The 17,212-nt window shown below is 36.5% G+C and overlaps 1 protein-coding gene across 2 annotated transcripts in view; it reads right to left on the bottom strand.

The window, feature by feature from the left end:
• fn1b (fibronectin 1b) overlaps positions 1–14,804 on the bottom strand; it is a 39,011-nt gene extending 24,207 nt beyond the window's left edge. For both annotated transcript variants that reach the window (XM_030123151.1, XM_030123158.1), the window contains exons 1-15: positions 14,498–14,804; positions 13,697–13,822; positions 13,304–13,441; positions 11,665–11,796; positions 11,190–11,327; positions 9,614–9,760; positions 9,319–9,501; positions 7,477–7,659; positions 7,092–7,268; positions 5,778–5,933; positions 4,936–5,064; positions 4,704–4,847; positions 1,820–1,941; positions 885–1,053; positions 625–801 (exon numbers count right to left, since the gene is read on the bottom strand). In XM_030123151.1, coding sequence (XP_029979011.1) covers positions 625–801; positions 885–1,053; positions 1,820–1,941; positions 4,704–4,847; positions 4,936–5,064; positions 5,778–5,933; positions 7,092–7,268; positions 7,477–7,659; positions 9,319–9,501; positions 9,614–9,760; positions 11,190–11,327; positions 11,665–11,796; positions 13,304–13,441; positions 13,697–13,822; positions 14,498–14,636 — 2,260 coding nt within the window. In that variant the 5' untranslated portion in view covers positions 14,637–14,804. The remainder of the gene's footprint in view (positions 1–624; positions 802–884; positions 1,054–1,819; positions 1,942–4,703; positions 4,848–4,935; positions 5,065–5,777; positions 5,934–7,091; positions 7,269–7,476; positions 7,660–9,318; positions 9,502–9,613; positions 9,761–11,189; positions 11,328–11,664; positions 11,797–13,303; positions 13,442–13,696; positions 13,823–14,497) is intronic.
• Between the last annotated feature and the right edge of the window lie 2,408 nt (positions 14,805–17,212).

The following is a 17,212-nucleotide window of genomic DNA, read 5'->3' as shown; positions in this document are numbered from 1 at the left end:
TATAAAACACAAAAAGCTTCAGTTATAGTTAGTGTTTGTTTGTCTGTTTTAACTTTTTTTGTCAAGAGGAGGTAAAATAATTCTGGTCCATATGCTATAAAACAGAAAAAAATACAATAGTACAACATGATGGACTGGAGGGTTCTGCTGGGTTTCTGTAAATTGGCTTAGAGTCTGGTTTCGACCCGCTCGATATGCACAGTGTCATGAAATAGCTTTTGTTAGGATTTGGCGCTATATAAATAAAATTTGATTTGTAGCAACCATTCCACCTGCAGCCTAAATATTCATCTCATCCAAAGCTAATATAATAATAATAATAATAATAATAATAATAATAATGGATTAGATTTATGTAACGCTTTTTTGGTCACTCAAAGCGCTTTACATTATTGACCCATTATTCATTCACTCACACATTCTCACTATGGTAAAAGCACATTAATTCTTATTGCAAATATTTATAAACTATGGATATTACATTCCATTTTCAGCAATAAGTCCTAATAAATTTTACAAACTGAGCCTTTAAAACAAGATAAATTCTATAGGACCTCCCTCAAAAAGACTGCCCAGTTATTTCATCCAGTCTGTGAGGGCAGACTAGAGGTCAGAATTACTCACCTAGGACTTTAGGCTTGGCTCCCTCCTCACTGAGCTCATACTCCACCCTGAAGCCGGAGATGGTGGCAGACGCCGACGTCCACGACACCACGAAGCTGTTAGAGGTGATTTCTGTTATGGACTCGGCGGCGTCCACCACTGGGGGGGGCTTGGTCGTCTCTCCCTCTGACGTTTCCACTTAGAGGTGAAGGGACACCGTTTAAATTCAGTATTCATCGGCAGGACAGTGAGAATGTAAATCGGTTTTCATTTCTACTCACGAGAACCGTAGGTAGTGGTGAAGTCAAAACGTGTAACTTCGCGGCGTCCGTAGCGCAGGATGCTGATCAGCTGACCCTCGTAAGTGACACCTGGACGTAACCCAGTGATGGTGTAGGAGTGGAGGTGTCCAGGAATGACAGCCTCCCTCCAGGGCCTTTGGCTGTTTTTCTATTAGAAATGCAGAAAATACAGAAGTTAATGCATACAGGACTATTATGGGATCCAGTTTCTAACATCTTAGCTTCACCATGGACAGATAAACCTTAATATTCAGAGGATAAAACCTAAATGAGCATCTGTTAAAGATCAATTTGTACAATCGAAAGCTTCAGAACTGCAACAAAATGAACTTTGCCATCTCAGGTAGTTGTAGAAAAATGTGTTAATTCAGATGTTTTAGTCTTTATATGAGAGCTTGTATACTTTGGACAGACCTCTGGCTTATTTTCCTACCACATCCTGCCTCCTGGAATATTTGGACTAGCTTTTCACACTGGCGGAAAACCAGATGTGGGGAAAAAAAAAAAACCTTAGTTGGCCCAAAAATACATGTAAGAACCCCTTAAAAGGAAATCTGTCAGACTTCAATTAAGTTTCAGAATATTTCAACTAGTCTTCAAAGGTCTTCAAAAGGAAAAGATGTGTGAGAAAGAAACAGACGGGGGTGAAAGGAGGTTGGGTGTTCCCTGGGAAACGCTCAAACCGGGTGTTTGCATATGCAGACTATTAGAGTTAATGTAACACTCAGCCCCTTTGTTATTCCAGTCAACATGACCAAAAACAGCCAATTTCATTCAGGCTAAACTGTAAAAGAAAACTTCTGCAAATGTTTTCTCACCTTTACTAATGCTGTCAGCAAAATAACACACCTGTGCAAAGTTAAAATGATCTATCAAGACATTTTACTGTAATGAGGAAACAAAATATAACTCACAATTCTCCATTTAAGGATGTACTGGGTGATATGAACAGATGAGGGGGGGTTCCACTGTATGGGGTGGGAGTCTGGCTGCTTTCCGGCCTCTGTGATGATCACCTGGACGGGTCTGTGGCCGTCTGAGGAGAAAAGAGCAGCAGGTATATAAAAAAGATTTAGGATCTAGATGAAGATACGTGGACAAACATGAACAAAGCCGCTGTCAGTGACGGACGATAAAGACTGGCAGTTTGTCGCAGACATACAGTGCAGCAGTGTTAAATGCAGAGTCAGTGAAAGGCGGCTTCTTTTTGGCTCAGCTTTGGACAGTCCTTTTGGGACAAAACCAAATCACCAGATGGTGCTAAATCAGATCCAACACCCACTGACATCTTACAGTCTGACATCACACCAGTGCACTATATTCACCACAGGTTATCTACCCTGTGGACCCTCGTAAACACACACATGCTGTATACTGTAGCTCTACACCCCCCCTTACCCCTAGGATGCTTTTTGTGCCATTTGACAGGGGCACACATTTTGCACGAGTCCCTCTTTAGGTTGTTGGATCAGGACAGATAAATCAAATCAAAGTTTATTTATATAGCACTTTACAACAACGTAAAGAAGCCCAGAGCGCTTTACATCTAAAAGCATGATTAAATTATAAGATAGAAACAGGTTAATCAAGTACCATAAATATGCATAAAACAATAAGACACAACACAGTGATAAAAGAGACCACAGATTCAAACCTAATAGTGTCTCAGTGCTAAGGGTTCAAAGCCCGTTTAAACAGGTGTGTTGAGCCGCATTATGTCATAAATTCCCATTATGTAATAAAAGTTCAAAATGTAATAAGAATGTCACGTCATCTTGTAATAAAGCCGCATTATGTAATAAACTGACGCATTTTGTAATAAACTACCTCAATGCATTATGTAGTAAATTTTTTCGCATTATGTAGTAAGTTATTACAATTTGAGAAATTTATTACAAAATGCACTTGTCACATTTTTATTTTCAGGAAAATGTAATGTGCTAAATTAATCTTTAAACTGTGTGCTTAAAGTTCTAATTACATTACCTGTAGCTCCTGTGACTAATTTCTTCTAAATTGCTCTGAAATTATATTAATTTGGATTGTTATTACATAATGAACAATGTTATTACTTTTTAAAAAAAAATATGTCAAGTGCATTTTGTAATAAATTTCTCAAATTGTAATAACTTACTACATAATGTGAAAAAATTTACTATATAATGCATTGACATAGTTTATTACAAAATGCGTCAGTTTATTACATAATGCGGCTTTATTACAAGATGACGTGACATTCTTATTATTATATTTTGAACTTTTATTACATAATGGGAACTTATTACATTATGCAACTCAACAAGGTGAGTCTTTAATCTGGACTTGAACAGGGGCAGGTCGGTGAGGACTCGCAAGTCAGGAGGCAGCAAGTTCCACAGTTTTGGTGCAGCAACAGCTAATGAATGACCACCCCATTGTTTATATCGGGACCTGGGGACATCCAAAACCATCTGAGAGGACGATGGGAAGGCTCTGCTGATAATTCTTTAAGTTCAAAGTCTGAAATGAAGTAACCTTTATTAGACCGATGGGAAATTTTGGATTGAGTGGCAGGAAGTTTTGATAATAGCCTGAAACAAGTCCAGCTTCCCTTTCCCCTCAGCAGGTCGCTCAGCACAACAACACTCGGTGCCAAAGAGGGAGGCAAAACATTTCAATCCACAAAGACCAAAGTAATCATTTGATTCTGAAAAAACAGAAACTCCCTGTCTCTTCACTAAGCAGGAGTCTAAACTTTCCATTTCAGTGACACAAATGGGTCAGAGGTCGATAGACGGCTACAATTTTATTGTTTTGTGATTTCTATAAACCAAGGGTGTCAAACTCATGCTGGTTCAGGGGCCACATCCAGCCTAATATGATATAAAGAGGGCCGGACCAGTAAAGTAATATAAACAATAGGATAAGAACTTTTGAGTGAAAAAAGTAAATTCCATAAAATAAAAAATACACTTAAATATGCTTAAATATCCTACAAAACACGCAAAAATACACGTAATTATGCTCAAAAATTCTACAATACACGCAAAAATACATTTAAATATGCTTAAATATCCTCCAATACATGCAAAAATACACTTAACTATGCTCAAAAATCCTACAATGCACGCAAAAAACACGCTTAAATATACTTAAATACTTTACAATACATGCAAAAATACACTTAAAATTCCATAATTAAAATGTTTACATCTACGAATTGTACTTGATCGTAACGTGAACAAATATAAACAACCTGAAAATTCTTTAGTAAAATAAGCGCAGTGTTAACAATATTACACCTCAGTTTATCGTTTATACACGTGAATCACAACTTGGAGATCACAGTGGATCTACAAATACACCGAACATTAAATAACAGGGAGAAAATTATTAAAATTCCACATACTTCTTTTAAGACATTTTAGATATTTACTTTTTTTTTTGTAAAAGACTAGTCTCTAAATGTGAACATTTTTGTGTAATTTTACATTTTTTACACTAAAACAAAGAGACAAATTTGCAGTTTTCATTATTTATAGTTTATTATGATAGTATTTTACTGTTCTGATCCACTTTAGAATTAATTGACCTAAAATTCTTTTAACATCCTTGATTGTTAATATTTTCAGTGTAATTTTTGTATTTCACAAATTCATTCCATGGGCCGGATTGAACCCTTTAGTGGGCCGGATTTGGCCCCCGGGCCGCTTGTTTGACACCCCTGCTATAAACCCTTGAAATTAACAGAAATGTACACAATTCAAGTCTGAGTCACCCACCGTGGACTGTTAATAGTGCAGAAACATTATTTCCTACCTTGGTAGGTCTGCTGTGGCTCACATCTCATTTCTCCGATCCCGTTGCCATAACAATAACAGCGGTAGTGGATGCCATGGATTGTTTTGTCCCATGTCTCCCCGATCTGATGGAATTCCCTAGTTTGTGGCTCTTGACATTGATCTGACAGACAAAAACAAAATGACAGATGAGAGAAGAGGCCAAGAGTGTGTTGTTCCCCAACAGCGGAGTAAATGAGCTGTGAACACACCGATGGCGTCACACTTCCACCGTCCACGTCCCTGTCCATAGCAGGTGCAGTTCATCATGTAGCCGGCATCGTGGCGCTTGGAGAACTCCTGGTTTACTTCATATGTGTAGCCATCAACAATACACTGATCTGGACATTAAAAAGGAAAGAAGGGAAATACTTAATGCAGTCAACAAATGGTCTGTGAGCTCTGAAATCTGATTAAATAACACCTGTGAAGACACTTATACTGTATAACACTTAACCCTTTCATGCATAGTGGTCACTACACTGGACATCTATTCTCCAGCTGTTCTCTTGTACATTCATAGCTTTTGTTGTTTTAGTTCCATATCAGCTAACACGGTGGACACTTATGCATCATCCCATACACGGCAATTCACACCATTACTGTAACTTTGCTGTTCTTGATAAACCTGATCTGCACGAACATGTTTGAGAGTAAATCAAGTGCTTGTTCTTGTTATTAGACTGTAATTAACAGGGGGGGTTTTTTTCAACAAAATGGTTTCTTTTTTGCATATTATCTCCATTAAGTAATGACCTGTATTAGTGTATGTTAAAATGTGAGAAAACATCAGATTAGCTGCATTAAAAATGTTTTTATTTCATAGTTTTCACACAGTATATCAGTAAATATGTTTCTTTGCTTCAAAAATTAAATGTATGGTGTCCAGCTGAATGGATATTTTTGCAGCTCCATGAAAAATAAGTTCATAAAAAATGTCAATTGCATTGTTTTTTTTTAATGCCTAGAGGAATAAAAACACTCAGAAAAAAAAACTTAATTAAGGCTCTCATAATTCATGCATGAAAGGGTTAAAGTAAGAGTCGACTCTGACCTCGCAGCTGTGAGTAAGCGATGCAGCTCCACTCTCCACGGCCGTTGCCCAGACATGTGCATTCCATCATGTGACCCATGACGTCATGCCTCTTGTCCCACTTGTCACCCACACGATGCATCACTCCATCATTGGTTGTACAAACCTCCTCATGGGCTACACAAACAAGGAGAAGTAAAAACTAAATTAACTGCTGGTACATTTCTTTGTGTTGTTTCTTTGAGCTCATACTACTGAGTGTCATTCATTATCATCCTTTGACCAAATCCTCACTCTCCCATGACCGCACACACCAGTTATTTAATCAGCTACAAGTGACCCGTGCACCCACATGTCATTAGTATCTATGGGAAAAAGATGAGATAAAGACTAGATCCTTTAATGTAAGTATGGGCCTGTTAAAAGCAACATATTACTGCAGGATTTAGAGCAGATAAATGCTCTGAAAGCACTACATGATCTACAAAATAAACTTAAAGGGGGGGTGACTCAGTCAAAAAGTACACCATTAATAATGTGCAAGATGCAACCATCCTATTAATTCATTCAACCAGGAAAACCTCAATAGTCTGGAGGAAAGGGGGCATTAAAAATGCTAAATATTTAACTATCACTTTGTATCTTGAACTTTACAGATACTGGCAGGTAGATAATGAATGTTACCCCTGAAAAGGCTCAGATAACTTGTTTATAGGCTTATGCTAAGATAAGATAAAATAAGATAATAATAATTATTATTATTATTATTATTATTATTATTATTATTATTAATAATAATAATAATAATAGCTTTATTTATATAGCACCTTTTAAAATCAAAGTTTACAAAGTGCTTTTGACAAACAAGTAAAGGGCACAACAGCAGGATACAAGATGTAAGTAAAAACACTAAAACAGAAGCAACACAATAGGAGAGATGTGTACAACAATGCAGAAACATGACACTTCGAATAAATTAAATGAATCGGAATAAAGAGGGCAGAGATAACGTAACATGATGCTGTTAAATCAATGCAAAAATAAAGGCGTGAGATAAAACAACATCATGTATGAGAATGTAAACCAACAATCAAACGGGATAAGATTCAATTTTTTTTTTTAAATTAAAAATTTTAAATTAAAATTAAAGATAAGATAAGATAATAGTCTTCTATGTATAACCCTATATTTGGCATACAGACATGAGATATAAAACATGTCAAAATTATTCAGGAATACTGATGTTTTTTTATTCACCATAGTGTATTACATTTTTCAACTAGCTTCAATATTATTGCTTGTTGTGGAACCAAGAAAACACACAAACATACTCACCAGCCATGGGACAGAATCCAAAGCGCTGATCTACTTCATAGTTGTGGGTGGTACCACACCACCTCATACCATCACGGCGCCCGTCGGGGGTGCAGTCTGTGTAGTTGCGACCACCGTACAGAAATGGGAAGTGGCACAGAGCGCCATTGGAGTTCCCACCTCGTGTTGCCACAATAGCTGAAATTCAAAAGACCACATTTGAGACCACATTGAAGAGTGACTTAATTCCATATCCTAACATGCCATGACTCAGTTATGAGATTAAATGATGACAGAAATTTCAACCCAAACATTCCAAGTACCTGTGTGTCACATGGGGAAGAGATGCTACAAAGACAATAAGCTAAAATAATCCAATCTGAAGCTCTCCTATCCTCAGACTCACCATTCTTCTCGGTACAGAAGGAGTACTGTTCGTCTCTCTCATAGTCTGAAGTGGTGGAGCACCAGAGCTGCCCATCGGTGCGTCCGTCTGAGGTGCAGGAGTAGTAGGTCTTTCCCATGAACACAAACGGGAAGGCACATGGCTGTCCGTTTGAGTTTCCACCGTACACCTGGCTACGGGCCTCTGCATACACAGGGGAAGAAGAGTCAGGAAATAGTCTGAAGAATATACAAAGAAACATGGTGTACTATGGCTGTGACTGAGTGTTAAAACCAGAAAAAACATTTCATGCTAAAAAATGTTTCAAAAATTAAAAGAAAAACATGCATTTCTACAAAAAATGCACAGGTACAATTTGGCAAAAAACAACTACCATTAAAATGATTAATTAGTTATTTGTATTCTTTATATTAGTTCCTAATAAGCAGTTGCAATAGGCTACATTCCAATACAAGGACAATACTGAGGCTACATGTATGTTTACTGTTAAGGCTCAGTTCTAATTGACTACTGCGATGATATTTACTCAAAATAAAATACAAGCATCTAACCACCATCAGCACAATCTAATACAAAGACAGTTTCATCTGCCATATCAAATTATGGTGTATTAAATTAATACATAAACCTATTTGTTTGAAGTTTTCAGTAATTCAACAATGAGTTGTGGTGTATTTTATGCTGTACAAGGGCTGTTTTTATCCAACAATAAATAATGCAAAGTAAAAAATGTGGAGGTGTTTCTCTTTTGCCAGTTAAATGATAGTAACTCCTTAATAAATGGTTTAACATGGTAACTGATAAAGGCATAAGATTAAGTAATTAGGCTGAGGCTGAACTGATTGATCAGTAAAAGCAAATTGATCTCAAACTGAGCCCAACATGAAAAAAAAAAACTTGGTTATATTAACTAAGGACTTGAAAAAGTGTTTACAACTTAATTAATAACCTATAGACCATTTACATACAACAGTCTCATTAACTTAAAAAGACCCAAACATCCACCGACGACCAGAACCATCTACTGATCTAAAATGTTTAATACCTGTTGATCCATTAATGCTATCAATACATGTAAATAGTTGGTGTAAAATGCAGTTTATCATCTTTTCATGGTCATCAGATATGACCCATTTAGACTTTCAGAGGCTCCAAAATAAACGTGGAAACACTGTCATCTTCTACAACACTGATTCACCAGTAAAACCCATGGAGCTGGATCAATGACAGTGGATGGACACACTGAGTTTATATTCAGTTAATGATATATATATATATTTTTTTTTAAAAAGTCATGTTTTCTTCAGTTTTCTCTGTTTTTGATATAACCCTCCACTTTAATCTGAACTTTTATGAACATCTACATAATCAGTACATTAAATATAGGAAAATACCTAGTTAATATTTTAAAAATACAGAGCAGAATATTATTCCATTTCCATTTTAATTGTTTCATTATGTTTATTCTGTTGTTTTACTTGGTATTTTTATTTTACTGTTTTTAATTGTACAGCTGTTTTTATGTCTTTTCAATCTATTCTTGTATTTTAGTCTATCATTTTGAATTTTTATTCCTCTGTATGACACTGTTTTTAATTGTACAGCTGTTTTATGTCTTTAATCTACTCTTGTATTTTATTCTTTTATTTTGTTTTTTCCCCTGTAAGTCAGTTTGGAAAAAAGGGTCTGCAAATGCATAAATGTAAATAATATTACAATAAATGTTGATAAATCAGTTAATAAAGGTTAAAAATTGACATAAATTAATTTGGGAACTGTCACAAAAGGAGCATTGGGTCTTCATGGGTTAAGTGGTGCCTGAATGCATCATTGTGGACCTACCCCACTCCTGACATGTGACTCCATTGCCCAGACAGGTACAGAGCATCTGTTTGCTGCCCTGGTTTCGGATCCATCGCTGTCCGTCATAGTAGGTTGCTCCAGAGTCTGTGCGACACGTTCCCTCGATGGGGGGCTCAGGCTGGGGAAGAGGCTGTGGGTGGACGGGGGTCAACACAACAGTACCTGGGGATGTACATCAGCAGATCGTCATGAGTTAGTGAATGACTAAGAAGCCATATTTTGTACAAGAAAACTAGAAAAAAAGAAAAAAAAAACAAACTTCTGACAGTCTCACCTTGGCCTGCGTTGTGTCTCTCACACTTCCATTCTCCACGGCCATTACCCAAACACAAGCACTGTAGGTACTGACCACTTCTGTCTGTCTTTGTCCATGTGTCGCCGATACGGTATGACCTCCTTACGTCCTGATCATTGCATCGGTCTGCAAGGAGAACAATGACATCAACCCATAAAGACCCAAACAACAATTATCAACCAAACCATCTACTGATCTAAACTGTTTAATAACTGTTGATCCACTAATCCCATCAATACATGTAAATAATTGGTGTAAAATGCAGTTTGTCATCTTTTCATGGTCATCAGATATGACCCATTTGGATGTTCAGAGGCTCTGTAGTTACCATGGAAACAGCGTCATCTTCTACAACATTGATTCACCAGTAAAACCCATGGAGTTGGATCAATGACAGTGGATGGACACACTGAGTTTTACATTCAGGTATTCGTAGCTTTTCTGAAAAAGTCACTTCTTCTTCAGTTTTGTATGTTTTGATATAATAACCTCAGAATTTACTCTGAGCTTTAAAGAACATCCACATGACCAGTGAATTAAATACGGGAAAATATCTGATGTTAACTGAAAAAGATGCAAAATACACAGGATAATGTAACAAATGGTGATACGTCACTTAAGAAAAGTTAAATATAGAGGAAAAAAAATAATATTTTGGAACAGCCACAAAAGTAGCGCTGGGTCTTGTAAATGGCTTTTGCACTAAATGATTTATATTGATGTGCAGTGATTACAACAGATTGTGATCCTATAGCGCCTTCTTTAGTGTACTATTTTATTTTGAAGATCTCACATTTTCTTCTTCGTGTGTTTTTTGTTGAGTTATACTTTCAGCTTTTACCTCATAGTGTGGAGCCGTGGATTTGAGAATGCGGTAAAAAATGTAAAATATAATTGATGATTTATATTGTTTATTTGTTTGAGACTTGTTTGAACCATTTTGTATGCCTTTTGTTTGCTTTGTTCTGTTTGTGTATCTCCGTGTTTGTCCGGTTTACCGTTGTAATGTGTAGACGGAGCTAAACGTTGGCTAGCAGAAACGGCTTCATTCGGGGTATTAGATAGCGCCCTCGGAGAGCGGAGCGAGGTTGCAGTGTTGTGTTAGCAGAGGTGGGTAATCCCAGGTTCATCAAGTCAAAGTCCTGCCATGTATTGGTTCTACCTGTTCACTAAACACAGGTGAGTCCACTAATTATCCATCTACCAGGATGAGGAGTAGTGCTCATTAAAATGGGCTGGTTCAGTGAACAGGTTGGAACAAATACATGACAGGACTTTGACTTGATGAACCTGGGATTACCCACCTCTGTGTGTTAGTGTATTAATTATTGTGAATGTTTAGTGTGAATTGTTTGTTAAACTGTATATTGTGTTGCTTTGTGTTTTTTTTGTATAGTTTTCACGGTGTTACAAACTGAGATTAAAGCACCTGTATGAAACGCTCTGGATCTGACACTTTAATCCCAGGGACCGCTGCAGGTCTTTACGGGTTAAAGACTCAGGCATAAAAGTGCATGTACGTTTGTGTGTTTGTGTGTTTGTGTGTTTTCTTTACTTCTTGAAGTGCATGTGATGCGTCCGTTTCCTTCTCCCAGGCAGGTACACTCCAGCATCATCCAGCCTTGGTATGGCTTCTCCCAGGTCTCACCAACAACGTATGATGCTGATGCACTGTTGTCGTAGCAACGCTCAGCTGGACACACAAGACAGGCTTGATTTACCACAGTCTGGTCCCAAATACTGTGAGACTTAGTATAAAATCATGTGAAACAGTGAAAATCAATAAGCTGTGGCGTAAGATGGGCCAAGAGAAGAGACATTCTGCGCTCATACTTTGTTTGTCTGGCAGTTGTCAAATATTTGCAATGAAATCAAACATGGTCATGCTTCTGAGAAGTTACCGTGTGTGTGTGCGTGTGTGTTTGTGTGTGTAGTGGCAGCTAAATACCCATGCCTTCATGTTTAAGTGGTGATTTGTCACAGTTACTGGATTCCCATGTTGTTTAGTAGGTTCCGGTGAAGCCACTCACCCACAGGTTTGCAGGTCCACTCTCCTTTTCCATTTCCAAGACAAACACACTCCAGCATGTAGTCAGCAGTGTCATGTGGTCTCTGCCAAGTGTCCCCAATTTTATACGACCTCCCACCTTCATGACAGCGATCTGCCAATGAAGTGAACAAAAAAGTATAAAACATTAGATGCAAGGGTATTACAATGACTTCAATGGAGTAAAGCGTCCTTAACCCTTTATAGTTCACTCATAGAAACACTCTGAAATTCAACATTTCAAACTTAGTGTGTTATTTGAGGATGAAAAAAGACTTTATTACTTTTGTGACATTTTTCAAAATTTTGTTGAAAATCAAGGTTCATGAAGTTACCATATTTGGTTTCTTACCAAATATGTGGCAAAAAGAAATAAATCTAAGAAGCAAATACAAAAAAATAAAAGAAAAGCACATGTAAGGTGAAAGGAACATGTATTTTAGAACATTAGACCAACATAAGTGCTGATCCAGACCCCTGTCCACATCCACATGATCCCTTTGAACATCATTCCTTACATTAGTACCATTACTTCATGGTACCGAACAAAGCAGGTCCACTCACTGTTCATGCACACTCTCAAAAATAGAGGTACGAGATCAGAACATTTATGTACCTATAAGTACATTTTTTAAGAATGTTCTCTCAAAAGTACAATATTGGTCTTTAGGAGGTCAGAATTGCACCTTTAGACTATGAAAAAGGCTCCAAAGTTCTGTCAAGTACAAATGTGTACTATAAGGTACCCTGCAGCATTAAAAACTGTGTAGACCATGAGAATAGGCTATAGGCTAGGAGAACTGAACAGTAGGACGAATTATAGTTCAAACATTAGGCTTAGCACCTTATTTATTATATATCATACTGTAATTACGCTATATTGTATTTAATAATAATTTGTGTTTGAATTTAATAGCCCAATTAGCTCAATGATAATAGCCTAATAATTTATTTATCTTATTAGAACCTCTGATTATTGCCATAATCTCTGTTTTATCCAGTTTTCATTCACACCTCCATGTCTTGATGTTGTAGCTTGCCTATGCTGTTTTTTTGTTTGTTTGTTTTTTTCAATTAGGCCACCGGTTCAAACTTTAACCCTCTCATGCGTAGTGGTCACTTCAGTGGACAGCTATTCTACAGCTGTTCTCTTGTATATTCATGGATTTTGTTGTTCTTTTCGTTTTGTTTTTTTTTTTTGTTTGTTTTTTTTAACACATATCTTTTTATTAAAGTTCTAAGACACCACATATCTTTTCTGACATGAATTGGTAACATTATGTAGATCTCTCCTGAGGATAAACCCCCAGAATCACAAGCCTTCCCCACAGTTTTCACACAATTTATCAGTAAATACGTATTTCTGTGTGTCAAAAATTAAACGTGTGGTGTCCAGCTGATTGGACATTTTTGCAACTTCATGAAAAATAGGTTCATAAGAATTTTTTGTCATTATTACTTTTTTTAATGTATTTTTACTTTTTTAAATATTATTTTTATTTTATTTATTTAATTTTTTTTATTTTTCAGAAGAAAATTTTCTATCACATTGTTTTTTTTCATGCCCAAAGAGGAACAAAAACACTCAGGAAAAAATTTTGATTAATATTCCAGTCACTCACTTGCGATGGTGCAGCTGATTTTTCCACGACCAGAACCAATGCAGGTACAGTCCCACATCATGCCGTCCTTGGGTCTCTCGTAGGTTTCACCGACCCGGTATGTCCGGTCATTGTACTTATCATAACAGGTCTCCTCCACTAGGGCAAAAACAAAGGAAACACCTTAAGGTCATGTGATTATTTTGATAAACTCTCAGTGAGATCAGTCTTTGTGCGTAAAGACGCACCGTCCACTGAACCACAGTCTGTGTTTAAGCCTATGCATCAGTCACAGGGAGACTTCATTTGTTGTTTTTTATTATTTTAACTGAAGATAACACCAAGACAGAATTAGCTTTTTTCACTCTTGAGATGTGTCTAAGCTGGAGGTCAGATGTGCTGTTTGTCACTGACCTTCGGGTTTAGTTTTGCATTTGATGCCCGCTGCTCCATTGCAGGTGCACACCAGAGTATTTCCAAGGTACGGTTTCTCCCACTGTTCATTCAGTCTGTATGACCGACCGTTTTCCTCACAGCCGACTAAAAACAGCAGAGAACAAACGTTTGACCGCCCCATGTAAAACAGGCGAATATTTTCAAATGCACTGTAAAAAATGACCGTAGAATTAACTCCAAAAGCTGTGAAACTGCAACATGAAAAAACTGTAAGTGAAAATACAAGGCAAAGTGGTTTATTTGAAAAGATTTTTGAGTTAATGATTAAATCAAATATAGCTGTAGTTTTACAGGAAGTGTAGCTTATGTCAACCAAACCAGATTTGTATGTAGAAATTGCGTATTTCTATTGTTTTGAGAAAATAAAACTGTAAATTGAAAAACATTGTGGTGCCGTTTAAATTACTTGACCATAATGTTGAAATAACAGCTTATTATGTTAAATGTATTTATGTTAAATATACATGTTAAAATGTGAAATCTACATGTTACTCCTTTGGTGTGTTTTTTACAGTATTGATCTTGTAACCACAGCTGCCAGTTTTTTGTTTTTTTTTCCATAAAAACAACGGGATTTAGGTTAAAATGACCATTTCCTCTACACAGGTAACAAAACACTTATGATAAAACTTATTCCATATTTCATTGATGCAATAACCATCAGAAAAAATGACTTTAAAACCAAACAAGTCTGTGTTTTTGTGCATGAAGGAAAGTCGGACTTAACCAGATATCAACAAAAAACGACTTTGTACAAACCTGAAGTTAAGGCCGATGTGTCGTGGGGGTCTGGATACACTTGATACTGCCCACTTTGTCTTTTGCTCTTTTTTGGCGCACCGTGGACTGCGCTCGTTACGCACAGAGCAACCAGCAACCCTGTGAGCGTGCCGGTCATTTTGTGGAAAAGTAAGAATTAAAAAGCTAAGCAGAAAAAAAAAGATGCTTCACAAAACGAAGAGATTGAAGTAAGAAAACGTGTTGCTGTTGTTTGGAGAGGCTGCTTTTCCGTCCCTTACTGTCCGCTCCCTGCTGCTCCTCAGGCGGGTCGGTTGTCCGCCTCGCAGCTGGTGTACCAGACCGAGCAGAGGTGTGCGCACTGCTTTTATACCCAGACTGCAGCCTGTTGAGGGGGAGGGCATTTACCGGAGGTTGGATGTCCCTCCCGACAGTGAGCAAAACTCATCCTCCCCATTTCACTTTCAAATATTGTGTGAATCATGTTTCAGAAGACAAATTCTGATCAAAAGAGATTAAAAAAAAAACTAAACATGATATAAATCGATTAAAAATATGTAGAGTGATATCAAAACACTGACAATAACATGCCAATAGAGATGACAAACAACTGTGAAAGTTCAAATCTGACTCCATTCACTACTGATGTTATTTCCAATCACTGCAAATATCCAGATCAGCTTATAGAATATTGTAATAATTAACCCTTTCATTCACGAATTATGAGAACCTTAATCAAGATTTTTTTCCTGAGTGTTTTGATTCCTCTTTAGGCATGAAAAAAACAATGCGATAGAAAATTTTCTTGTGAAAAATAAAAAAAATAAAATAAAATAAATAATCCAAAAAAATAAAAACAAAAAAACAAAAAAAAAAACAAAAAACAATAATGAAAAAAAAAAAAATTATGAACCTATTTTTCATGAAGTTGCAAAAATGTCCACTCAACTGGACACCATGTGTTTAATTTTTGATGCACAGAAACACGTATTTACTGATATACTGTGTGAAAACTATGGGGAGGGCTTATGATTCTGGGGGTTTATGCTCAGGAGAGATCTACATAATGTTACCAATTCATGTCAGAAAAGATATGTAGTGTCTTAAAACTTTAATAAAGATATGTGTAAAAAAAAAAAAAAAAAAAAGAAAAGAACAACAAAATCCATGAATATACAAGAGACCAGCTGTAGAATAACTGTCCACCGTAGTGACCAGTATGCATGAAAGGGTTAAATCATAATCAAAGTTTTACACAAAATCCTTCTTATTGGATTAAAACTTTCAATGTGCTAAAGATGTTCTAGATAAACCACATATCCATAGATACAGTGAACCTCTAAACCAGTGTTTTTCAACCTTGGGGTCGGGATCCCACATGGGGTCGCTTGGAATTCAAATGGGGTCGCCTGAAATTTATACTAATTGATAAAAATAAAAACAACTTACTAATGAAAAAATATATGGTGAGTTGAGAGAGACACTCCCAATCTATAAAAGACAAACTGAGTCTGAAACTGAAGCACTGTGGTTCTGTTTATCTGTCAAATGTTCATTGTGGTCAGTTTCAGATGCTGCAGCTCTTTCATAATTCATAGTTTCAGTTCTTGTTTGTTCAGTATTAATTGTCCTCCTTGTAAATCACAGCTGGACTGACTGGACAGATCCTGACCAAGGAAAATCAAATTCTTACTTTGTGCAGTAATCTACACCTGGCTTTACTGCCTCCATCCATAATAATACACATTATATAGACTAAATGTTGTCTAAAATTAATGTTTATTTACAACATAGTATAGCAAACTATTGCATGATCAAAACTAAATTAATTTTAGCAAAAAAAAAAAAAAGTCTTCGTTTTGAATGTCTGGGGTCGCCAGAAATTTGTGATGTTAAAATGAAAGAAAGAGACAAAAAAGATTGGAAACCACTGCTCTAAACTCATTACTATTGTACTGAACGCTGAGTTAAACTCTATATCTGCAGGCTTTGGAGGTGACCTGCATTTGAAAATAATAACTGTACAATGGGGTATGTTTTGATAATAAACTTTAACCCTTTCATGCATGAATTATGAGAACCTAATTTTTATTCCCCCTTGGCATGAAAAAAACAATGCGATCAAGTTGTTTGTTTGTTTGTTTTTTCATAGAGTTACAAAAATGTCCATGCATTTAATTTAACAATGAAATAAAAACATTTTAAATGCTGTTAATTTGATGTTTACTCACATTTTAACATATTCTAATGCTAGTTATTACTCACTTCATGGAGATAATATGCAAAAAAAAAAAAAAAAAAAATTTGTCTAACAAATAATTAATTTACACTAAAACATGTTATTGCAGATCAGGTTTATCAAGAGCAGCAACGTTACAGTAACTGTTTGAATTGCAGTTTATGTGATGATGCATAAGGTGTCCACTGTGTTGGCTGACATGGAACTAAAACAACAAAACACATGAATATACAAGAGAACAGCTGGAAAATAACTGTCCACTGGAGTGACCACTATGTATGAAAGGGTTAAAGGGACTTCCTTGTCACATCAGCTGCTTGTGTCTGTGGTTCACACCAGCTGTATGTGTCCATGCATCCGAAAATAAGCCAAACTGGTTATTGACGAATTAGGAAGTTCAACTCCAGACTGTGTCCTTCTGCTGTCAGACAGAAGTTCACATTTCTGTTCAGGTTGAGAAATCATACACAGTCATGTTTTTCAGTCTGTATGCTGAG

Source organism: Sphaeramia orbicularis, chromosome 3 (assembly GCF_902148855.1).
Source record: "Sphaeramia orbicularis chromosome 3, fSphaOr1.1, whole genome shotgun sequence".
In the NCBI taxonomy this organism is placed as follows: domain Eukaryota; kingdom Metazoa; phylum Chordata; class Actinopteri; order Kurtiformes; family Apogonidae; genus Sphaeramia; species Sphaeramia orbicularis.
Note: the sequence above shows the minus strand (reverse complement) of the source record. Positions and strands in the feature narration are given on the sequence as shown.